General features: G+C 37.1%; 1 protein-coding gene and 1 long non-coding RNA gene across 2 annotated transcripts; both read left to right on the top strand.

Moving 5' to 3' along the window:
* The first annotated feature begins 11,782 nt into the window (after nucleotides 1-11,782).
* On the top strand, nucleotides 11,783-12,281 carry LOC127905880 (uncharacterized). Its single transcript, XM_052456579.1, has one exon. The coding sequence runs from the start codon at nucleotides 11,874-11,876 to the stop codon at nucleotides 12,096-12,098; it is 225 nt and encodes a 74-aa protein (XP_052312539.1). The 5' UTR covers nucleotides 11,783-11,873; the 3' UTR covers nucleotides 12,099-12,281.
* Nucleotides 12,282-22,516: 10,235 nt separating this feature from the next.
* On the top strand, nucleotides 22,517-24,958 carry LOC127905882 (uncharacterized). Its single transcript, XR_008060373.1, has 3 exons — nucleotides 22,517-22,759; nucleotides 23,652-23,711; nucleotides 24,741-24,958. It is a non-coding gene; the product is annotated as an uncharacterized LOC127905882 (long non-coding RNA).
* The last annotated feature ends 1,269 nt before the right edge of the window (nucleotides 24,959-26,227 follow it).

Here is a 26,227-nt window from a genome sequence, read left to right as displayed (position 1 = left end):
ATATACTCACATTTTTTTAACATTTTTATGATATTGGGACAAGTTATATCGTTTTATATGCTTCAAATTCCTCATGACTTACCTTGAAAAACCATTAATGATGTAGTTGGGCTTGCGATAACAGGTGATTCTGAACTGTCATATGTGGGTCTGCCACAATTAGATGAGTATCTGCTCTAGACAGATTATATGGATGTTCTAACATATATATTTATAGACTAGTATGACAAGTCTAGATCCAAGAGAAGGTCTAGTGATGCAAACCCTAGCGGAATTTAATGGTATTCGCGACCCCAAGATCAATCTAACCCAAGTTTGTTGAGATTTGAATGAGCTTATCACAATGGAAGACTTGATCCAAGGCAACAAGACTATAAACCAACTCGATCACAACGCCTACACCTGGAGACGAGCAAAAGAAGTATAAATTCACAACAAAGAATGGTCAATTCTTTGAAGAGTTGAAAGTTCAATCAAGAACCAAGATTGAGCAACCAAAAGTCGGCTACAATGCTGAAAATATTATCAAAAGTCTCCCCTAAAATTTGAAGTAAAGAAAACGATTAAAAATTTTCAAACTGTTTTCAAAGCATTTTTGAAATGCAAAAACAAACATGCTTTAATAAAAAAATTCAAGAAGAGAAATGTCAAAAATATATATAAAAAAGTATCTATTAACACTGGGAAAAAAAGGTTCCCTTTCTAGTGTTAGTACTTGGTGGCACAAATGTTCCCTTTCTAGTGCAAAGTTCCTAAAATATATATAAAGCAAAAATCGCATTCAATTATTGAACAAATGATTCCTTCCGACAAGTTTCGTAGAATCGATGAGACTCTTTAGTTTAATGGTGAATCTGATTCTTTTTTTGATAATCTTTTTTTCTATTCTTTTTTTTTTCCTTCTTTAACTGATCTTTATTCTTTCCAAAACCTATATCTTTATTTCTTATTCTAGTTAACCTAAGTAACATGACATAATTAATGTGACACAACCTCTCCATCTCATGGCCGGCCTCAAATCCGAATAAACGAAGTGACTTTATTGACCGACTATTCGAGAGAGAAATTCTGTACGAAAATATCAAGAACAAGTTCTTTATTTGTAAGTGCAATTCCACAATACAGAACTAATAGGAAATAAGCAGTGAAGAGTACTTGGCCTACTTAATAATGCTAAATAATCAATGAGGCCACTTTATTCTAGCTTTCTTTATTTACTTAAGGATGTGCTGGATACAAAATAAAACTTGAGGCACGCACAAACATTGTCCTTAAATATATTTTCTCAACACAAGGTTATATTCCAGATTTCAACAAGATTTTTTCTAAAACAAGGGTTATGGAAACAGCTAGACCAAGATCGAAAGGAAATGCCAGCAAGTTTTGCAAACACAGAAAAATACTATGGTTTTTTCAGCACACTATGATTGTAAGAGTGCATGGCATATATAGGTTGTTAAAATGGAACAACTAGGCAGAAAATAAATTAGAAAATTAAAGAGTTTTTACAACAATTCAAAAAAATAAAAGAGCTGTTAGGAAGTTAAAGAATTGTAAATGTTAAAAACGTTTTAAAATAAAAGAGTTAGGATTTTGTGACTAATAGAAAATTAATTCTATGTTTTAAAAAAATTGTGGTTTCAATTTAAGAGCCAAAAACAAATTATTGCTAGAGACAAAAGCAGTGGCGGAGCCACAGAGGGACAAAAGGGGGCAATTGCCCCCTTAACTTTTTTTTATTATTATTAAAATATTAATATATTAGTTTAGGGAATTAATTGTTACTGCAGGGAAGGAAAAAGGAAAGTTCATATTGTTTATAATTGTTGACTTATATATTAATATAATATAATATAATATATATACATAGCTTATTCCACGGAAGTTCTTCCTTTTTCCTTTTTGTTTCTATATTAAATTATTAGTACCGGCTTAAAAATATAGAATCCCTGACTAACAGAGTATTTTTTGTTCCTGCCTATCTTTTCTTGAGCTGCTGTGTTTGCTTTACTCTTTTCATTAGCTGCTGTTCTCTGCCTCTCTGGTATGTAAATTTCTCATAAAGTATAATTAATTTTTTTTGTTTTTTGTTTTATATTTTAGCTAAATTTTCTTTATTTTTTTTATTTATTTAATTGTTTAATTTTAATTTTATTATTTTATAATTAGTTATTAAAAATATTAGGGTTTATGATAATTTAGGGGTTTTGATATGAATATGTTCCAATATGTTCAAAATAAATATTTAAATCTACTAATTTAATCAATTAAATGTTTGTTTTCTTATTATAAAGGAATAAATTAATATTCATGCAAAACTACTATTATTGATATATCTTGCATTGGTAGAGTAGTTTATTGAAATTTAATATTTTCACATGACTTGTTTGTAAGTAAAATATCAAGTAGAAATCTTGTTTTCAAAAATTGTTCCTCTTGCACATACACGAGGCATTGCTCCTCAATTAAATATCTAGAAATGATTAAGTATAATTTAATCAATATACTTATTATATGCATATAGATATGAATTGAAATAGGTTTTGATTTTGATGAACTGATGTGTATTTTGCTATGAATTTCATATAGAAGATTTAGAATTATTGTGTAACTCAACTGGTTTTTATTTAACAGTGAATTATTGTGTAGTTGTGTTAATTATTATGTAGACACTAATGATGATAAAAAAATCTAGCAGGTTCATATTAAATTAACATGTCACTAGACAAGTATTTCAAGCGTAAATCCCTTGAGGATGAAGAGTCAATCAAAGCTTCAAGTCATGTAACTCAATCAAGTTCAAAGAAAAGTCATATTGAAATCAACCCCGACACTCTCCTTGCTGACCCTGGTTTAAGAAGACCAATTTATGAATACCATATAAATGATAGGGATGCAATCCGAAGAGCTTATCTACAAAAAGGTCCTTGTCAACCTTCACACTGTGATTTTCCTCAAAAACAATTTGGGAATATATCAACACTACGACGCTTTAATCCGGCTTGGTTTGGTGCATACCCAACATGGTTAGAGTACAGCATAGCCAAAGATGCTGCCTTTTGCTTGTATTGTTATCTCTTCAAGTCAAAAGGGGGTGTTGATTCGTTTGTGGGTGAAGGGTTTTCAAATTGGAAAAAAAAGGAAAGATTTGATCTTCATATTGGAAAGTCTAATAGTTGTCACAATGTAGCTCGGATAAAATGTGAGAATTTGATGAATGAAAAACAAAGTATCATGACTTTGTTATCTGAGCAGACAGTAAAGAGTCAAAGTGATTATCGAACTCGATTGAATGCTTCAATAGAGTGTGCTCGTTTTTTATTGCACCAAGGACTTCCATTTCGTGGCCATGATGAATGTGAATGTTCAAGCCACCAAGGAAATTATCTAGAGCTCTTGCATTTTCTTTCCAGAAATAATGAAGCTATTAAAAGAGTTACTTTCAGCGAAGCTCCTAGACATAACAAATTGACTTCTCCAGATATTCAAAAAGACATTACTCAAGCTGCTGCAGAGGAGATTACAAATGTGATTATCAAAGATCTAGGTGACTCATTATTTTCAATTTTAATTGATGAGTCACGTGACATATCAATCAAGGAACAAATGGCTGTTGTTCTACGATATGTAGACAACAATGGACATATAATTGAACGTTTTCTTGGCATTCAACATGTGCGAGATACAACTGCTAGTTCACTCAAGGCAGCTATTGAAGCTTTGTTTTCTAAACATGGGCTAAGTATATCAAGATTGCGTGGTCAGGGATATGATGGAGCTAGTAACATGCAAGGTGAATTCAATGGCTTGAAAGCACTTATTCTAAATAGCAATCCAAGTGCATATTATGTACATTGTTTTGCTCACAGACTTCAATTGACTCTTGTGGCTGTTACAAAGAAGCATAATGAAGTTGGAGATGTCTTCAATTTTATTTCTAGCATTATAAATATAGTTGGAGCATCATGTAAAAGGATGGAGGTGATTAGAGAAAAACAATATGCTAGAATTATTGAAGGACTTGAAAATGGAGAAATTTCTAGTGGACGAGGCTTGAATCAAGAAACTTCTCTTAGAAGGTATGGTGATACTCGTTGGGGCTCCCACTATGTTACAATTATTCGTTTACTTGCAATGTTTTCATCAGTTCTTGATGTGCTTGAGATTATAAGGGAGGATGGGATGAACTCAGAACAGAGAACAGAAGCAGTCATTTTAACAGATATTATGGAATCATTTAATTTTGTATTCATGCTTCATTGTTTGAGAAGGATACTAGCAGTTACTAATGAGTTCTCACAAGCATTACAAAGAAAAGATCAAGACATAGAAAATGCTATGAGTTTATTGAACACATCAAAGGAACGATTCAAAATGATGAGAGAGAATGATTGGGAATCTTTACTGGAAGAAGTGTCATCTTTTTGCATCAAACATGATATTGATATTCTAAACATGGATGATGAGTACAAGCTTCGTGGACGTTCAAGGCGAAAATCTCAAGGGATTACAAACCTACACCATTTCCGTTATGAATTATTTAACAATATCATTGACATGCAACTTACTGAGTTGGATGATCGTTTTACTGAGACGAGTACAGAGTTACTTCTTTGTGTGGCATGTTTAAACCCAAGTGACTCTTTCTCTGCTTTCAACAAAGAAAAGCTTCTTCGCCTTGCTCTTTTTTATCCTAGTGAATTCTCTATAGTGGACCTTATGATACTTGGTGACCAACTGGATACGTATATTATTGATCTACGTGGTGATGATGAGTTCTCTGATATTGAAGGTATTGCTAGTCTTGCAAAGAAAATGGTAAAAACAAAGAAGAATTTGATATTTCCATTAGTATATATGCTTATCAAATTGTCATTACTTCTACCAGTTGCAACTGCTACAGTGGAAAGAGTTTTTTCTGCTATGCATATTGTCAAGAGTAGATTGCGAAATAGGATGGGAGATAAGTGGATGAATGATAGTTTGGTTGTATACATTGAGAAAGATATCTTCGATAAGATTGATAATGAAGCTATTATGAAGCGGTTTCAAAATATGAAAACTCGAAGAGAACAATTATAATGTAAGTTTTTTCAGTTTAAAAGTATTTTTAAATTAATTTTACTTGATATGAATTAGTATATATGTTTCGAATTGATTTCTAATGTATATCTATATAATATATTATTTGTTAATAATTTGCCCCCTCATTAAAAAAATTCTGGCTCCGCCACTGGACAAAAGGTTCAGAAAGTATAGGCATATCCAAAATATTTTTCTAGGAATAATAAGTCATCACACATCCTTGAAAGAAGCCTTGATTATAATTGAGGACATTTCAATTTTTGACTCCACGGTTTACGAGCCGTGAAAGTATGAAACACTAAGGCAAAAGGAGGCTTTTAAAGCACTCTGAATTTCCTTAGATTTCTAAATCTTTGTTCCTTTTCCTTGCAATTTACGAGTCGCAAACACTTGAAATACTAAGGGAAAAATAAGCTCTTAAGCACATTGAAACTCCTTAGATTTCTATCTTACCTATCTCATAAATCATAGGTTATAAATTTAGTTTGAATCAAATACAGATTTCAATAGATTTGCATTGGTTCTCCTTGGCACTTTGTAGACATATCTAAGAGTGTGATCCAGATTGACCAAGGGTTCTTTCTTTTAAGACTTTGAGTCCAAGTTTGTTCATCATAGCAAACTTATCCTAGGAAAACTGATGGGATTAGAAAACACAAACACCATAGCAATTATAAGGCAAACCAAACACCAAACAGCTTACCTTAGGTAGGGCGTACTAGGGGTGCTAATACCTTCCCTTTACGCAACTAGTCCCTTGCCTTAGAATCTCTGAAAGACCAGTTAGGGTTCCTAGTGACCAAAATACTATGTGGCGACTCCTTTTCACAATAAAACAAAAAACTGAAATCAATCGAGGGTCGTTGCGACACCGCGCTCCACTACGAGGGTGCGACAAGCCGGATGATGGGTAATTCAGATGGAATTACCGAATTTATTGGTAACTGAGGAAGGATAACCAAATTTGTGGGTAATTATATGAAAGTGTTAGAATTATTGGCAATCGAGATGAGTTAGCTGGATATTTAAGTTTTGAAAAGATTATGTAAATTAATTGAATGAAGTTAGAAGTATAAAATTTTAGAGGTTAAGAGTATAATAATTAATATATGACTAAGATATTGAGTAAATTAATTAATTGGAGAAATTCCAGGCAGCAGGGGGCGCTGCTGCGTCTTCCTCCCCTCTTCACTTCCCTGCCAGCGGTTAGGGTCTTCATCACCTGCAAAATAATAAAACACCCAAACCAGTTGATTTTAATTTTTCTTTCTTTTTCGGATTTGTTTCGGTCTTCTCCTTTTCAGATCTGCTTCACCGCAGATCTTTCTTTGGTTTACATCTTCTTCTCCTTTGCTTCAGGTGGCCGGCAGTTAGGCGGCGACGACGCTGGATTCAAGTTGTTGCTTTGGCCGCTACAATTGGTGGCTGAAGGAAATGGCGTGGATCTGTGGGCTGCCGTGTGCTGGCTGCTGTGGCTGACGGTGTGGATAAAACGTGGATCTGTGGTCTCTGTCTTTAGCTCGGTCAACTTGAGATCCCAATCTGGCCATTCCCTTTAACTAGAACCAAAATGTCACCTTCAACTTGGTTAAATTGAAATCTCAATCAAAAGACCCCTTTTAACCACAACCTTAGTCTTTTTCTTTAGCTCGACCAACCTAAAATCCCAATGTGGCGATTCCCTTTAACTAGAATCAAAATATCATCTTCAACTTGGTTAACCTGGAATCTTAATTAATCTAGAAACCCCCTCTAACCAGAACCTTGGTCTTTGTCTTCAGCTCAACCAACTTGAAATCCTAATCTAACAATTCTTGTTAATCATAACCAAAATATTGCCTTAAGCTCGGTTAACCTAAAATCTCAATCTAGAGACCCCTTTTAACTAAAACCTTGGTCTTTGTCTTTAGCTCAATCAACCTGAGATCCCAATCCGGCAATCCTATTTAACGAGAACCAAAATGTTTCCTTCAGTTTGGTTAACCTGAAATCTCAATCTAGTGACTCCTTTTAATCAAGCAATTCCCTTTAACCAAAATCAAAATGTTGCCTTCACCTCGGTTAACCTAAAATCTCAATTTAGAGACTCCATTTAACCAGAACCTTGGTCTTTGTCTTTAGCTTGGTCAACTTGAGATCCCAATCTGGCGATCCCATTTACCAAAAGAACCAAAATATTGCCTTAAACTCGGTTAATCTAAAATCTCAATCTTGAAACATCACCCACTTCTTAGTCCTACTTTGATTTGCCAAAAAAATGGAAGAGAATGAATGATATGATGGAGACCTAGACTGGTCTTTACCATTGGCTAGAACTAGCCATAGGCTCCTTAGAAATCAATCTTCAACACCTAAAAACAAAACCACCACATAACAATCTTGAAATCATCAACAACAACACCTAGTTCTAGCTAAAACCCCGAGCAAGATAGTAACAACAACCCACAAAAAGATAAAGCTGCTAAATTGTTTCAATATTTTTTCTATATACGTAGATTGAAACAATTAAAGCAACTTTCTAGATCTATCCCTCTAGATTTTTATTTTCAGTATATAAACTACTTCTCTCATATCCTTCCTAGGCTTAGACTTGTGTGGACTTAGTGCACTAGATTCTTTTTTGTTTAAGTTTTGTTGGTTGAAAAAATACTTCCTAAAATTATTATTATTGTTATTGTTTTTGTTATTATTATTATTATTATTTTTCATACACAGTTATATTTATGATTATTATATGGTCAATTTGTCTATGTCAAAGAATAGAATCTGAGGCAACTTTTTGACCAAAATTCCACTCTCTATTAAACCAAAATGTTTAATGCAAGCAACTTGGTTACTCGGATTTGAGATGTAAATAGATTTTTTGTTGGGATGAGGTGGTCAGGTTGCGTCACATTGATTATGTCATGAAGTTAACTAGAGTAAGAAATAAAGATATAAAGTTTCGGAGAGAATCAAGATCAGTTAAAGGAAAAAAAAAAGATTATGAAAATAAATTGGAAAGGAAAAGTTTAGTTATAAGGAATCAGATTCACAAAGAAATTTAAGTCTCATCGATTCTAGGAAACAAGTTGGAAGGAATCAATTTTACAATAATAGAACTTGGCACTAGAGAGAACCTCTGTGCCACTAAGTACTGAATCGTTATTCAAATGTACTGAAGGCCATTTGTTTGCCATTTGTGCTCATTAAGACCATAATTCTATTCTTTTATAGTTTTTTGGAAGAAAAAAAAAACTAGGGTGAGTTAATATTCTGTAAAATAAGCTTGGAATACCGTGCGGGGGCTTGGCTCAGAGATCATTGAGTTTTTCCTACAAATTGCCTTTTAATTTTTTTCACCTGTAATTGGACTGGGATTCGGTAATTCTGTTAAGGACTTTCATTTGGTTTAAGTTTCCCTTTTGTTTACATATGAGGTTCCGAGACAACAGTTGCTTGCTGTTCTTGAACAAACATTGCTTGGAGGTTATCCAATGCCGAGATCAAGGTCAGATAATACTAGCGTACGATTGTGCTTATTGCCATTAATTAGAAACTGCAAGAGCAAGAGTCCGGGTCCAGATGGTTTCAATTTCAAATTCTACAGGCTTGCTTGGAATTTCATTGCAGATGATCTGTTAGACCTGGCCAAGAATTTCTTCAAAACAGGTAGGCTTCCAAAAGGAGTCAATCATGCTTATGTTCATCTAATTCCGAAGATAGCTTCCCCAGTTGGCTTCAAAGACTTCAGGCCTCTTAGTTTGATTCATGGCATTTACAAGATAATGGCTAAGGTTCTTTCTAGCCGTCTGAAAGCGGTTATGCATGACCTTATCAGTGAGAATCAAACAGCTTTCTTGGCAGGGAGGCAAATAATTGATGGGTTTTTGGTTGCCAATGAAGCAGTTCATTCCTTGAAAAGACACAGAGTGCCGAGCCTTATCTTTAAGGTGGATTTTCACAAAGCTTTCGATAGTGTGCAGTGGGATTATTTAGAGCAGGTTATGAGGCATATGGGTTTTGGTGAAAAATGGATTAATTGGATCAACACTTGCATCTCCACCGCAAAATTATCAGTGCTGATTAATGGATCTCCTTCTAAGGAATTCTTGATGGGCCGTGGGATTCGCCAAGGTGACCCCCTTTCTCCATTCCTTTTTCTAATAGCAGCAGAGGGATTATCTGTTTTGTTTCAAAGAGCAGCTTCAAATGATCTTTTCAAAGGTATCCCTTTTGGAGATAGCTTTTGCCTCAGGCACCTACAATATGCAGACGACACTTTAATCTTCATGCCTGCTAATCTTCATATGGTCAAAACAGTTAAAAGGATCCTGTTGTGGTTCGCTATTTGTTCAGGTTTGCACATTAACTTCCATAAAAGCTCTTTAATTGGCATAAATGTTGGGGAAGATACTTGTGCTAGTATGGCATATTCAGTCTTTTGCAGATTTGATTTCTTGCCTTGCTCTTATCTAGGCATGCCTTTAGGATCCAATCCTAAAAGATTGTCTACATGGAAGCCTATTATTGAGAATTTCAGACGAAAGTTGAGCATGTGGAGAGGTCGTATGCTTAGTATGGCAGGACGTATCTGCCTAATCAAAAGTGTCTTGAGTTCATTGCCAGTATATTATATGTCTTCTTTTCTTATGCCGAAAGGTGTCTGTAATTTACTAACATCTATCCAACGAAGATTCTTATGGTCTGGAGTGGCAAAGCAAAAGAAAATCTGCAAGGTACAGTGGCGTATTGTTGTGAAAGCTAGAAAAGAAGGAGGCCTCGGGTTGGGTTCTTTAATGTCAAAAAATATATCCATGCTTTTCAAATGGATATGGAGGCTAAACTTACCAGACCATGCCTTATGGAAACAGGTAACAACCCATTTTTACTCCCCAACTTTCGAGAATGGAATCCCAAAATTGCATGGTCATATTTCCCCATTTTGGAAAGACGTTTTGTCAATCTTGGATCCAAACAGTGTCATCGGCTTAGTATTGCGTGAAAACATTAAATTCAAGATTGGAGATGGATCCTCCATCCTTTTCTGGTCTGACGTGTGGATAGGATCAAATGCTTTACGTAGCATTTTCCCTAAGCTTTACCAAATTTCTACTTTTCGGAATGGTTTGGTTAATGAGATGGGTCAATGGATGAATGATCAATAGCGATGGAATTTGGTTTGGCGTAGGAAGCTCTTATCTTATGAAGAGCAACAATACCATCATTTGCTCTCAATGCTGGAGCCAATGATAATTCGACAAGGAAAAGATGACAAACTTATATGGTCATGCAATTCTGATGGAAGCTTCTCAGTTAAATCGTGTTGCACCCTAATTGACAATACTTCCTCTGCGACTGATAGAGTCTTCGAAGCCAATGTTTGGATTAAAGGGGCCCCTCCAAAAGTTCAGGTGTTTCTCTGGTTGGCAGTACATGACAAAGTTAGTACAAGAGCTTTTCTCCATCAACGGACTGTTTTGTCGGCCACACAAGCTTCATGTGTCTTTTGCAGCTCAAATTTGGAAACCTCAGAGCATCTTTTTATACATTGTAACTTTTCTAGGAGTGTTTGGATGAAAGTTTTGGATTGGTGGGGTATCCAATGTTGTTTACCGAGAACAATTGACTTGCTGCTTCTGCAGTGGCCCGAAATGGTACATGGCAAATTCCAAAGATCAGCTTGGAGATTAATTTCAAGTAGTACTATTTGGGGTATATGGTTGCTGAGGAACAAAATTGTTTTTGAGGAGGGAACTATAAACTTGTTTGATTGTTTCTCCACCATCCTTCATCGGGTTGCTATTTGGTTGCATTCTCAAGATTCAAACTTCAATTATACAGGAAATGACCTCTTAAGATCTTCTGATGGCATCAAATTATGGTGTAATAAGAAATCTTAGGTAGTTTTCTTGTTGTTTGCTGTAGTAGATCAGTTTTTTTTTTTTTTTTTTTATCTCTTGTATTTCTTTTTGGCTATTTGCTTTATGGCCTTCTCAATATACTCTCGATGATTATCAAAAAAAAGAAACTGCAATATCGTCACATAATTAAAATGAGATTATTCTGATTAGAGAGCAGAAGGAATCTTCTTTCATAATTGGCTTTTGCGAAGATTTAGTGTTTTTACTGCTCCTACTTTTGGACCTGACTTGATTCCTGACCGGTAGAAACAGCATTAGTCCAAAAGAAGGGAAGCTTTTGTTTTCTTTAATCACATGATCACATGCCCAGCACAAATTCATAAAAGTGGCTCTAATGATTGGCTGACAACAGTTGTTCATAAGCAATGTTTGCGTTCCTTATTTTTCAATTTACAAAGTATTTAGAACATTCAATTCTAATCCAAAGTCGATAATAATAAACTCTTGGTGATGGTTTTGTCCTCGATGGTCATCGGACGACAAAAAAAACCAGTAAAATTTTCTTATATATAAAATTTATTAAGTATTGAAAATTAAACATCCAAATATAATAGTTTTATTTTTTTTTGTATTTTATGATATTGATAAACTTTTGATGATTTTTTTTTTCATTTTATTGTGGTTTTATCGTCAGTAGTGATAAGATGAAGAAAATCTATTGATTTTTCTCTCTGCAATGGTTAGTATTATCGTACACAAATGTTGGGTGCTTTTATTACAAAAAGGAGTACTGTCTAACATTATTCATTTCACAGCTGTTGTCAACCAAACCTTTCCTTTCTATATAAAGGTTGGCTTGGCCTCCTACATATTAGTCAAAGCAAGAAAACCAAGAAAACCTATATACATCTACTTGTCTTTGTGTGTTGATTAATTGTAGTTAACATGGCACGTCAGGCAGATCGTCTTGTTAAGATTGGACAGGAGGGTTTTGCAGCCATTGATGAGCACTTCGGCCGGGCCAAGAGGCGGCCACCAGTTATGAAGGTTCCCTATACTCATCCCACATATTACTATGCAACAGAAGTTATCGACAGCAACGAGGCAGCTCAACGCTACAAGGGGAGGGTTTATGTCGATTATCCTAAGGGGAAACCAGTTCCGTTTTAAAGACCTAGCGATTAATCAGTTAGCTTTCTTGTATGCATAACCTCCTCCAGTTGTGTTACCTTTAGTCCTGTACGATATTCTCCCTCTGCTAAACGTAGACGAGGAGAGGTTGCTAGAACTCGAGTCAGGAGCTTTTTCTTACTTCAAATAAAATTTCTGTGATTTATATATCATAATTTTCTATTTGGCTGGTCAAGCATGCATTGTCATAAATATCTCTCTGCTTCCCTGATTATCACTTTATTCACCTATTACTTAGCATGAAATATTGAAAGATTAATGCAGTGGGAAGCACAACAATATAGCTGCAAGCATGCAAAGACAGAAGATAAACTGAAATATGTTAAAACACAAAAGAATCCCAAAACCTTATTTTATTTCTAAAATATTATGTGATCAAGTCTACCTCCTAGAGAGGTTTACAATCCCTATTATAGGCTAGAAAAATGGACCAAGATTGGAAACAAAATCAAAATCCCAAAACATAACGGGAAATAACATAAAATCTGCAAAATTAAGAAAAAATAACAAAATTAACCCAAATAATAACTCATGAGCCTAATTTTTGGAGATCCAATGCTCCAATAACTACTGAGTGGTTTTTAATTGGAAAACAACATGTAGAATTACTACTCTGGTCTTGCGTGATCATGCTTTTTCTTGGGCCAAAACATGTCTTACTAGTACATGAAAATATGTGGTAGGCCATATATATAGTCTGTTTACGGAAAATACATAATTAATTTGCTGTTCAAATGCTTTTAAGCTCTTCAAGGTGTGATTTCACTGAATAATTTTGAGTTTAGAATTATCACCTCATTTTGGAATTGTCCTGAGCACAGGGATAAAATGATGAGCCATGGGGAGCGTCTTGGATTAAGAAAGAATAAACGGAGTTCAAGGTAAAACAATAGCTTAGGAAAAAAAGTAGAAATTTACAATATATCTAAGAACATCAGCGATCATGACCATGATTGGATCATTTGTGAATTCTATAACCAAAATTTCCTTCACAAATCTTTAACTAAGCTGATAGTCGATGAAGAGTTAAGGAAAAGCATGATTCCCAATCCGAGCTACATATGTGAACAAGTGTATCTAGTATAAATATCTTATCTCCTATGAAAATGAGAAGGGGACGCCTCCCTTCGAAGCATTGATTTACACATATCTTTTACAGAAAAAGGGAAACAATGGGAAATGCTCTGAGTATATACCTTTTCTTGATCTTTCCCAAACCTTCATTATAAATGGGACCCATCAAACAGGAGATGTGCTTTAACCTCCACCATATTTCATCTTAGCCTAGAAGGATAGACAAGAATATTATTGCTTCTGAAACATAACGATTGCAAGCATCGCCTTTCGGTGAACTTTTGATGACATGAAACTGCCACAAATTGGGTGCTATCCGAGAGACTTTTGTTTTTCTGCTCTGCTATCGGATATATACAACTGAAATCTTTAAGTCCTCTTTAGGGTACCCCTGAAAGAAAATGGTCTTTCATAGAAAGTCCTGAGGAATCTGAGGCATATAATATGAGATATATATCGTCCCAAGATCATAAAAACGATAAATCTTAATCTCATCAAGTGTAGCCATGAAGTGGGATCAAAACCTATTTTCCTATTGTTATTAACTAAAGGGAAAGCCACAACTAAGTCTCTGTGCTATGATTGTGTCGGGGTCAAGGAATTGCAACCTAGTAGTTTGGTTTAGGGTCGCTAGAAAACCCGAGTATACTGGCCTTATAAGAGATTCTAAGTGTAAGGGATTGGTAGTGGCTAAGGAAGGCATTAGCACCCCTCGGGCACCCTACCTGAGGTAAGTTGCATTGTGTGGTTTAAATATGGTTTAAAGGTTTTGATGGGTTCCTAACCGTTATCTTGTCTATGTTTTAGGATAGGGTTTATTCATGTGAATAAATCTGGCGTTTCGAATTTATTATGGGCTCGTGTGCCCAAATGAATTCTTATAGAAATGATTCGTGTAAGTGCCCTAACAGGGTTCATCTATCCTAAAAAGCGGAAGGGTTTTCCATAATTCGTGCGTTGTGGTGAAAAATACTTCCAATTAAAATTGATGAATATTTAGAATAATTCTGAGAATTTTCTAGTCAATTCTTGATATTAATTATCAGTCTACTTGTGGGTCCAACATTTATACCACAATATTGACCATTAATTCTCATGAATTAAAATTTTAAAGGTTATTGAAATATTGGCCAAATTCTCATGAATTTAGTAAACTAGTTATTAAATTCAAAATGCTCGGAAATATATATTTTGTAAAAACTTGTTAAAACACACACACACACACACACATATATATATACTTTTTAAGCAAAAACATGATTTTTGTATTTTTGAGGGACTTGTTCATATGCAATTAAAACATTTGGAAAAATGAATTCTTTTTTATCTTTTTATCTTTTCTATGACAAAATGAAAATAACTAATAAAACAAATGCAACACACACATACATTCTCTTTTTTACTATATCTTACTTGCACATCTAAAAATTACACATGTTTACAAAACACAAAAAATTTAAATTTCTAACAATAATTTAAAAAAATTGCAAAGTAGGCCTTCCAAAGGTCAAAAATAATTTGGAGAAGTTGGAGTTCGGGAATAGTGCTAGAAGATTTTAGGGTTGGAGGAATAGTGGCGACACTTGTATCGAGGTGCCATTTCCACTAACAACGCATGGAACCACGCGCTGCTGCTGCTGGAGAGATGGAAAACAAGGTGGATCTGAAGCATAATCTTCTTCTCTTTCATCTTGTGCCAACAGTGAGTGTCACCTGACCTGCAAGACAAAGAAAAAAAACACACAAACAATAACTTTTACTTTTATTTCTTTTTTTAGATCTCATTCTCTCATTCTTTCTTCATCTCAGTTTGCCTTTTCTTTACTTCTTCAGGTGGTTGCTGCTGCTATCATAGATGAAAGACGTTGGGTGTTGCCATAAGGAGTTAATACCTTTTTTGGTGGTTTCGGCTGTACTTGTGTTAGAGAAAAACAAAATGAATAAGAGGTTAAAGGCTGCTAGTGTTGGATTTTGACGGTGGTGTTATGGTGGACGGGGAGTCTTGGAAGTGGTTGTTATTGGTTGGAGCTGCTAGTGTTCGTGATGGCTGGTAGCGTGGAGACCGAGAGATATGAGGAAATGGGTCTATTTCTTTAATTTGGTAAAGAGAAAATGATGGTTGGTTGTTTTTTTTATTTAATGGGTGGTGGTGGTTGAGATGGGTTAAGAGGAGTAGGGTTTAAGGGATAATGGTCTAGTTGTGTATTATAGAATGTACCTATATAGGAAATATTATTGGTATACTTTTAAATTGTAATCTCCACCATTACTATTGTATATTGCCGTACACATATATATAGAAAAGGCTAGCTAACCAATAGGTTAAGCCTCCTAATTATTCTCAACTTGGTATCAGAGCCTTCTACAATCAGAACTATTTTTTCCCTCTCCTTATAGACTCTACTCCTGCTGCCACCCTCTCCCCCCACCATACTAGCGGTGCAGCCAAGCCAGCCAGCCAATCAAAAGTTGTTGCTGATGGTTCTTTCTCACACCAGTAGCAGCCCTCACTTGCAGAGCAGCACCATGGTTCCTTCTCCCATGTTTCTGTTTTCCCTCTTCACATCATGGGGACATCAACTCCTTCTATCATTGCATTATCCAACACTCAGCAAGTGGTTTCATTGAAGCTTACAAACACCAATTATCTCTATTGGCGAATGTAGATAAAGCCATATCTTTGGTCAAGGTGTTTTCCACTTTGTCGATGGCTCAATGTTGTGTCATCCCTCTTATGTTTTTTATAGTTTTGATGGTTCCTCTTTGGCAATCAACCCCTCCTTTCTTTGTTGGAAGCAATAGGATTAGCTTATTTTAAGTGTGTTACCCCCTCTCTCTCCATGGATATACTGCACCTTATGGTAAAATGTTAGACTTCTTTTTGTGTTTGGTGCACTCTTGAGAAAGTGCTCGCTTCTTCGTTGAATTCTTGTATCATACAACTCCATGGGTCTTTTCAAGATCTTTGGCAAGGCGATGCCTTAGTTGCTCAATATATGCAGCACGCCAAGTCATTATTTGATGAACTGGTTGCTTTTAGTTGACCCCTTTCTCTTGAAGACTTCAACCTCTACATATTTCATGGTCTTCGTGGTAAGTTTAAAGACTTGGTAACTAGTATTGTGACCAAGGCAGAACTGCTATCATACTTGACCTTCATAGTCATCTTTTTACTCATGAGTTTCTGCATAAGACTTCCCTTCCATCCATGGCTGCAAATCCACCTCTATTGCCCACACCATCTCTTCTGCCCTCTGTTCATCTTGCCCAGCATTAGCACAACCCTAATTTCAATCGCAACAGAGGTCGTTCTCTCGGCAACTAGCACCCCAAGAGCAGCCGATATAGCAGCCAGCACAGGTCTGATTTTCATGGTTTTCACTCCTCTGCTAGTTTTGGGTAGTGGCCTCCTCACCGACCTTTTGAGCAGAACATCAAGTGTCAGATGTGCTTCTCCTTTGGACATACCGCCCCATAATGTGCTTCTCCTTTAGACATACCGTCCCACAATGTGCTTAGTTTCACAGCAGTGGCCACCAGCCCTCTACTCCTCTTGCTGTTGGCTCTGTTTCTGCCCCTATTTGGTTCCCGGATACTGGTGTGAACCAACATGTTACACCTGATTTTGCAACTCTAACCGATTTTGCACCCTATCTTGGTAATGATCACTTGCATGTTGGTGACGGTAAGGGTCATTCCATATCCCATATTAGGCATATCATGTTACATTCCCCTAAACACACCTTTACATTCTCCATGTTCCTCGTATTACCAAACTATTGCTATTTGTTCAAAAAATTTATCGTGATAATAATGTTTATTTTGAATTTCACGGCTCTGTGTTTTATGTAAAGGATCTCACCACCAAAGCAGTGCTCCTTTCTAGTCAAAGCAATGATGGTCTATATGTTCTCTCTAAGTCTTCTGCCACCACTATTCCTCAAGCTTATTGGTCTCCTTGCATCTTTGCGACTGCTGATCTCTGACATCATCGATTGGGTCATCCTACTTCCTGTATTTTTAATTTGTTAGTTTTCAAAAATAAAATAACGTGTACTTCTAGACGCTCTCTTGTTAAATGTGAAGCTTGTCCGCTTGACAAATCTTTGTGTTTATCATTGTGACCTACGGGTAATAAAACTACTGCTCCACTTGATTTAATATTCATTGATGTTTGGGGCTCTGCTTCTATGTTTTCCTCTGATGGTTTTCGTTACTTTGTTATCTTTATCGATGCGCATACAAAATATTTACGGTATTATCCTCTTGTTGCCCAATCCGATGTGTTTTCTATATTTCAACGTTTTTAAGTGTTTGTTGAGCGTCAGTTTTCCCACAAAATTAAATCTGTTCAAAATGATTGGGGTGGTGAATATTGTAAGTTAAACAATTTCTTTCAAACTATTGGTATTGTCATAATCCATTTTTAGGTTATTCCCAAATTCATTTCCTTTTCTTTAAATAAAAAAGAGAAAAAAAAAAAGAGAAACCCGAAACAGTGTTGTTTTGAACGGTACTGTTTTCTTTCTTCCCCTGGTATACACTCATGATCAAGAAAGAGATTCAAATTCTCTTTATCTCCTCTCATGATCATCTTGCATATGTTTTTACTAAGCCGCTTCCTACTGCTCCGTTTACTACTTTTCGATTCAAGCTTCAGGTTGATCCTCCACCTTCAGATTGAGGGGGTATATTATAGAATTTATCTATATAGGAAATATTATAGGTATACTCTCATGTTGTAATCACCATTACTATTGTATATTGCCCTATACATATATATAGAAAAGGTTGGCTAACCAATAGGTTAAGCCTCCTAATTATTTTCAACTTGGTGGTTAGTGAAAAAAAAACACAAATTTTAGCTTGTGGTGACTACTGGAGACATCGTGGGTGATTGAAGCTACTAGTGATGACAGGGTTGTCGCTGCCAGCATTGATGGTGACCATTTGGTGATGACAGTGAAATAGGCGATGGGTTTGTGTTTTTGAGAAGAGATAAGGGATTCAAAAGAGTGAGGGAAATAGGGGTTGGTTGGTGTCCAGGTTTATGGTGGTTGTCGCACGTCCCCCGCGCGGCATCTGATGGCGATTTTTTGTTTGATTTCAGGTTTATTTGTTTTTGTGAATAAAGGAGTCGCCACCTAGTATTATGGTCACTAGGAAACCTAACTGGTCTTTCAGAGATTCTAAGGCATGAGACTGGTTGCGTAAAGGGAAGGTATTAGCACCCCTAGTACGTCCTACCTAAGGTAAGCTGCTTGGTGTTTGGTTTGTCTTATAATTACTATGGTGTTGGTGTTTTCCTAGGATACGTTTTGCTATGATGAACAAACTTGGACTTGAAAGTCTAAAAAGAAAGAACCCTTGGTCAATGTGGATCACACCCTTAGATATATCTACAAAGTACCAAGGAGAACCAATGCAGATCTCTTGAAATCTGTGTTTGATTCAAATTAAATTTATTAAGATAGAAATCCAAGGAGATTCCATGTGCTTTAAAAGCTCATTTTTCCCTTAGTATTTCATACTCTCACGGCTCGTAAACTGTGGAGTCAAAAATTGAAATGTCCTCAATTATAATTAAGGCTTCTTTCAAGGATGTGTGATGACTTATTATTCCTAGAAAAATATTTTGGATATTAACCACTTGGGGTTTCTTTATCCAAACATTAACAGCGAATAATAACAAATTATTCCCAATAATATTTTGGATATTCATCCCTTTGGGATTTCTTTATCCAAACATTAACGGTGAATAATGGATAAATTATTCCCAATAATATTTTGGATATTCATCCCTTTGGGATTTCTTTATCCAAACATTAACGGTGAATAATAGATGAATTCCCCCAAAAAATAAGATTTTTATATTTTTTGAAATATTGGCCAATACCCTTTGGAGTTTTACAAACATGTTGTAAAATCCAGAAATGCAAGAAAATAATTTTTTGTTGTGTTTAAGAAATCCATGCGAAAACACATTTTTGAAACTTCAAATATATGTTTTTTTTTTAAAAGGAAATTCAAAAAGATGTTAGGGTATTGGCCGTATGCATGAAAATTTTTTTTTTGATATATATGTATATTTGTCACATTGCGTCGAAAACCGGGTATTCTAAATACAAGATTTGTATTTTTACAATATAAAAATACAAAAAAAACCACAAAAAAAATACACAAAAAACAACGATATTACTCGTTTTTTTTTTTAGGGGCTGGGTCCAGCGCGGCCCAAGTGGCTGGGCTGAACCCAGCAGGCATAGCCGGGTCACTGGCCCAAACCAGTGACCCGGCTGGGCAGAAACTCACGCGTGCCTTGGCTGGTTACTGTTCAAGTGAATTAAATTTCACTTGAACAGTAACAATGCAACCAAGAATGCATGCAAAGCTGGTAAGAAAAGAGAGACAGCTTACCTGGTCTGCTGGTGAACCCGATTTCTTCCGTCCTCACTGTCTGCGCTCGCCCGCTGTTCTCTCGCGTCTCTGTTCTTTCCGGTTTATTTTGCTTCCGTTTCTCTTCTCTCCCTCTCCTCCGTTCTGTTTTCCTTTCTCACAGTAACGAAAGGATGAAGGAAAGAAACTCCCTCTGTTCTCGTGTTGCTGGAAGGGAAGGATGGCTTCTGCTGATTCTGCTACTGTGGCCGAGGAAAGGTGTGGCTTCTGCTGGTTCCATCACTACGGCTTAGGAAGGATATGGCTGCGGAGGAGGCTACAGCTGGGCGGGTGGCTCAGCTCGTTCCTGGTTGCTGTTGGTGCTGGCCATGGTTCAGCAGAGGTGGTGCTGCTAGCTGCTGGGATTTTTCGAGGGAGGCCGGTCTGAGGTTCTGGTGTTGCTTCCCTGTTACTGTCGGGGGGAAGGGCTGGCTGTGGCTTCTGGTTTTGAATGTTTATCAGGCGGGGCTGAGCTGAGGGGGAGATGGGATGAGTGGAGAGCCGTTTCCTGGGGTTGTGTTGACAGAGAGTGAAGGCTTGTAAGTGGTGTTCACAGTGGTTGCAAGCTGGGGAAGTGAGGTCTGGCGAAGGGAGAAGAGAAGCTTGTGTGCAGAGGGAAAGTCTTCTGAGAAAAGGGGAGGAGCAGTGACGGCAGTTGTGGAGAGGGAGAGCGGCGCCGGCTGCCTCTTGGTTGGGAAAGAAGACCGTGAGTTTGTGTTCAGCTGAAAAGGGAAGGTCGTGCATGTGGGAGCTGAGGGAGGAGAAGAAGATAGCTGGGGGAAAGACTGCAAACCCAAAAAAAACATCAGGGGAGAGGGGGCGATGGCTTGGTTTCGGCTGGGAGAAAAAATTAGGTTTAGGTTTTTTTTTGGTGGTTGCACTAAATTTCTCTCTTTAAAAAAGATTTGTCCTTTTTCTGCCTTCTTCCCCGTGCTGGATGTTCATTTATATAGAAAATCTCTACACGTTTTATTTAAGGAAATATTGTAATAATTATTGTAGAGATTGTCTTCTATAACCAGCACCAACAAATCCTATATATATGGTATTTTTTTATTGCAGTGATTATTTTCCATAACCAGCACGAATCAAATCATATATCTATGGTATTTTATATTGCAGTAATTATATATGATTCAGTAATTATCTCCTTGACATATTGCTTCTTTAATATTAGCCCTGATGCTCTATGTTGTCGCCACATGTAAACCCTTATTTTTTATTTTTTTATTTTTTTATTTTTGAAAATTATTAAAACATGGGTCAAAAATTGGGTAGCAACAGATGCCCCCTCTTTACAATGCTTACGAAGCAAAACTCCTCAATGTTTTGCATAGTAAGCTTGTAAAGAAAAAAAGTCTTCCTTGCTTGCTGAGTGATCCACTCATCCAAGGACTTTAATTTTTAAAAGAAAATAGTCTCGTTATCATGGGTGAACTGACCTTTTTTTTGTTTTTTTAAAGAAAATTGGTTTATTTTCACGGGCGACCTGCCCACACACACTCAAACATGGTCTATTTTCAGGGGCGACCTACCCACATACTCACGCTGGTCTATTTTCACGGGCGACCTGCCCTTTTGAGTGGGTTAACCTAAGATCCCATCTGGCGATCTCCTTGAACCCGAAGCAAAGTCAGTGTGTAACTCGGTCAACCTGAAATCCCATCTGGTGATTCCTTTTAACCAAAGTTAAACTCTGTGTGTGGTTAGGTAAATTTGAGATCCCATCTGGCGATCTCCTTTAATCCGAAGCAAAGTTGGTGTGTAGCTCGATTAACCTGAAATCCCATCTGGCGATTCCCTTTAACCAAAGCTAAACTCTGTGTGTGGTTGACTTAACTTGAGATCCCATCTGGCGATCTCCTTTAACCAAAACCAATACAAAAATGTGTGTGTGGTCTTATTATGACGGGTGACCTACCCAAATGAAAGATGGTCTCATTTTGACGGGTGACCTACCCAGATGCAAGATGGTCTCATTGTGATGGGTGACCTACCCAAGTGGAGAGAAGGGAAGAGTGGTCTCATTCTTATGGGTGACCTACCCAGGGGAAGAATGACCTCATTATAATGGGTGACCTACCCAGGTAAAAAAAGATGGAGAATGGTCTCATTCTAATGGGTGACCTACCCAAAAAATGGTCTCATTGTGATGGGTGACCTACCCAAGTGGAAAAGGGGAAGAGTGGTCTCATTCTTATGGGTGACCTACCCAGGGGGAAGAATGGCCTCATTATAATGGGTGACCTACCCAGGTAAAAAAAAAGATGGAGAATGGTCTCATTCTAATGGGTGACCTACCCAAAAAATGGTCTCATTATGATGGGTGACCTACCCAAGTGGAAAAGGGGAAGAGTGGTCTCATTCTTATGGGTGACCTACCTAGGGGGAAGAATGGCCTCATTATAATGGGTGACCTACCCAGGTAAAAAAAAAAAGATGGAGAATGGTCTCATTTTAACGGGTGACCTACCCAGAAAAAATGGTCTCATTATGATGGGTGACCTACCCAAGTGGAAAGGGGGAAGAGTGGTCTCATTCTTATGGGTGACCTACCCAGGGGGAAGAATGGCCTCATTATAATGGGTGACCTACCCAGGTAAAAAAAGATGGAGAATGGTCTCATTCTAATGGGTGACCTACCCAGAAAAAATGGTCTCATTATGATGGGTGACCTACCCAAGTGGAAAGGGGGAAGAGTGGTGTGAAGCCCGAGAATAAAATATACAAAGAGGGGGGGTTTATAATAATTCAAAATGTTGTTATAATATAAAATAAAGCAAAAAAAAAAAAAGGGTGAAAGATGGGGCCAAAATGGAATTAACAAGAGATGGGACTATAAATACCCATCCCTTTTCTCATCCATGGCCGGCTGATAATAAGAATAAGGAGGGGAGGAGAATTTCATATTTTTCCTTCATCAAAACTAGGAGTAAACACTTAAAATTAGTAAACCCAAATAAGCCTTGGAATTATTAAGTGGAGGAACACAATCGGGTGGAAGAATTAACAAGAAGAAAAGTGAAGAGTTGGTGAAGAAAAGAGGGGGAAGAGTGGCTGACTACATACAAGGAGAAGAAGGCTAAGATTCTTCTAAAAATTTGTGAAGTAAAGTTTAGATTTCCATCCAAGTAAGGAGTTCTAATTCCAATTTCTATGAAATCAACTTCAATTTGATTAGAAGTTTATGCTTTTCTTGAATTGGGAATTAGGGTTCTTTAACATAAAATGTTGGGAAAATGCAGAAATGAGTGAGGTTTAATGGATTAGAATAATCTAAGTGCCTTAAAGAAGAAGAACAAATGAGTGCATAAAAGAGAGGAAGGGAACTTTTGGTTCCTTTGGGCACGTTCTCTGCTGGATACTGCAGAGGGGAATGAGAACGTATGATATGCTTAATTAATTAATTTGGTACAAGTGACCTTAAGAGGACATAAAATGAGACGGGAATTCCATGAATAAAGGGAAGGGGCTGTGACTGATGAAGAAGCAGGGATTTAAGACGAAATGGAGATACTTTCTCCATTAGCAAAACAGGGCAGGTTCGCTGCCCTGTCTTCTGGGGGGATTTTGGACCTGAAAACTACAGAATTCAGGGAGGGTCCCCTCATAGAAGTTGTAGCCGGAAGTGTTAGCTTTCCAACGAATCCGACCCCGCCTAATTTGGAGTCCTAGAACTCCAGATACAAATAAAAAACTGAGGAGAGGTCAAGCTGCCACCCCTGTTGGCAGATTCGGCCAAGTTGATAAAACGGCGAAATTTAGCCATATTAAGGGTAGAATTTGTTTTCTTGCCCTTCATAAAGTGTGTCTTGATCTTCAAAAAGAATAAACGGTAATCAAAATTGAATTTATGATGTTCACTTAGACTACAAATGAGCTGAAAAGTTAAAGGATAATAATGAGGAATGTAAGTGAGAAAGAAAAGATTTGGTAAAAGAGAAATGAATATTATTTCCATTGTTGCTGTTGCGTTTGATATGTGGACTAATATGGAATAATGATGGGTGTTTGTGGTTTCAGGAGGAACCGCGGGAGGAGTACAGCAACCACAGGGGAACGCAAGTCGAGCGTCTACAGCAGGTAGGTACTTGGTACCTATATCTCCTCTAGTTAATAATTATTTTCACTAACTTTTGAACTATAAAATTTTGGTGCTTATTGATGAGGAAAAGAAAAGGAGGGGGGGGGGGGGAGGAAGGAAAGGTTAAATGACGAAAAATAAAATAAAATGAAACGGAGGACTAGATTTAATTTATGGGTTCTTTTGGAGTAACAACGAATTTTGGTAATGACTGTTTCTCAAATTTGATTTGTTTGTTTCTGATATGGGAGGCTGATGATGTTAACCAAGCTGGATAACATCGGCATTACCGGTACGTGAAAGGAGAAATATAAACTTGATTAACTATTCGGTTTCAGAATAGTTAATGATATCGGCGGGTGACGTCGATATCGGCAAAATTTATAAACTTGATTAACTATTCGGTTTCAGAATAGTTAATGATATCGGCGGGTGACGTCGATATCGGCAAAATTTATAAACTTGATTAACTATTCAGTTTCAAAATAGTTAATGATATCGGCGGGTGACGTCGATATCGGCAAAATTTATAAACATGATTAACTATTCGGTTTCAGAATAGTTAATGATATCGGCGGGTGACGTCGATATCGGCAAAATTTATAGACTTGATTAACTTTCCGAGGTGGAAGCTAATGATGTCAAGAATTTTTGACATCGGCATACCTGAGAACCTCCCAAGGTAATATGGAACAATGATTAACTATTTTAGTTTTTTTTAAAAAAATAGTTAATGACACAAACGGTTACGTTCGTGTTGGCATTTTCATGAAACTGATTAGTTGTTCCAGGACGGGCAACTAAAGACACTAATGGAGGTCAATGGTGTTGGCAATAGTCTTTCTGATGTGGAGGGGGGGGGGAGAAGTAGTCAACAGAAAAAAAAAAAAAAAGAGAGAATTCTTATATAACCATAAAAAGGGGTTTATGATTTAAGTAGATAGATATGCTGTTTAATTTTTCTTCCGTAAATTGCTTGTATTTTAATCATTTATTTTTAATTATATGGAAAATTTATATTTTTGCAGGTCCCTCCCATTCACGTCAGGAATAGATTTTAAGTTCTTTGATCCCTTTTTGTATAAGTTAAGAACTTAGGGATTTGTGGTGTAATTTTGTCATGCAGTAAACATGTAACCTGTATAGAATATTATATTCGTAATATTTTGTTTCTGAAATATTAAATGTATCCACCTATGCTTGGGATATTAGAATGTACTAGACTATGTTAGAATATTAAACTGTGTTGTGTTATATATATGCAATCTTCGTGCTCGAATTTGGCTATTTTAATTATTAACTTATGCATGTGATGTAAGATGGAGTTTGGGAATGAATATGGTCCTGAGCATAATCTGGAATGAATTATGCAATTGATTGTGCTAAACATGGATGTGATTGTGGATGAGATGTAATTCTAAATGTGTGCAGGGTACATTGTCGATAACTTGGGATCTCCCGGTATAGAGGAGACTCTGCCGAAATTTCGTTAGAAATTTCGGCGAGTAAAAAAAAAAAAAAAAAAAAAAAAATTTGCTCCATCTACCCTTTATAGGGGGGAAGATTAACGGATAAACTAATAGAAAAATTGGGGTTGTTACAGTTGGTATCAGAGCATTTGGTTGCAGTTTCAGGGATTGAAATACTAATGTGATTTTGGAAAAAAATGTTGCAGGATGGCTCGTACACGGCAAGCCGCAAGGGCTGTTCCGTCCCCTGTACAAGGAAGAGAGTATGACTCACTTTCTGGGGATGAAACCGAAAGGGACCTATTAATGGGCACTGCCTCCCATCAATCTGTGGCGTCGGCCCATTCAGAGAGTGAAGATTCAGGGGGACATCAGGATGACCCTGTCACTTCTCGGATAGAAGTGTCGCCGGCTGAAACACTGGGTGGCCCAGGATCAGAAGACAGGCCACCGCCAGTGACATCAACGGTCACCCCGAATCCCTATTCGGACCCCACATTTCTCGAGAAATTGGTCAAGGCAGTAGCAGCAGGGATGGCTGCAGGTGCATCCAATTCTACTCCTCGGGCGGAAAGAGTAATCACCCTGGTTTAATGGGTGAAAGGCATGCGAGAAATGGGTTGCACGACCTATTCAGGGGAAGAAGACGCCGAAGTAGCAGGGCATTGGTTGAGGAAGGTAGAAAGGGTTATAGATCAGATGCAGGTGCCAGAGGAAACCCGAGTAGATTGTGTGACCCAGCTGTTAACGGAGAGTGCCCACTCCTGGTGGGAGACCATTAGAGGAAGAAGGGCAGGAGAAGATTTGAGGTGGAGAAACTTTCGAGAAGAATTCGAGGAACGGTATTACTCCTGGCAGCACCGAAAAGAAAAAGAGCAGGAGTTCCTGGATCTGAAACAGGGGAATATGACTGTCTTGGAGTATGAAAGGAGGTTCCAGGATTTATCTATCTTTGCCACCACCCATCTTTCCACTGAGCATCATCGAGTGGAACGGTTTCGGGATGGACTCAGGCAGGAGCTGAAATTAATTTTGGTGGCTATGCA

Source organism: Populus trichocarpa, chromosome 10, assembly GCF_000002775.5.
Source record: "Populus trichocarpa isolate Nisqually-1 chromosome 10, P.trichocarpa_v4.1, whole genome shotgun sequence".
Taxonomy (NCBI): domain Eukaryota; kingdom Viridiplantae; phylum Streptophyta; class Magnoliopsida; order Malpighiales; family Salicaceae; genus Populus; species Populus trichocarpa.
The sequence above is the reverse complement of the archived record's forward strand: the minus strand, read 5'-3'. Positions and strand labels throughout refer to the sequence as shown.

Excerpts from the sequence above, each read along its gene's own strand:
- LOC127905880 (XM_052456579.1), top strand. The coding sequence starts at position 11,874 with ATGGCACGTCAGGCAGATCGTCTTGTTAAGATTGGACAGGAGGGTTTT.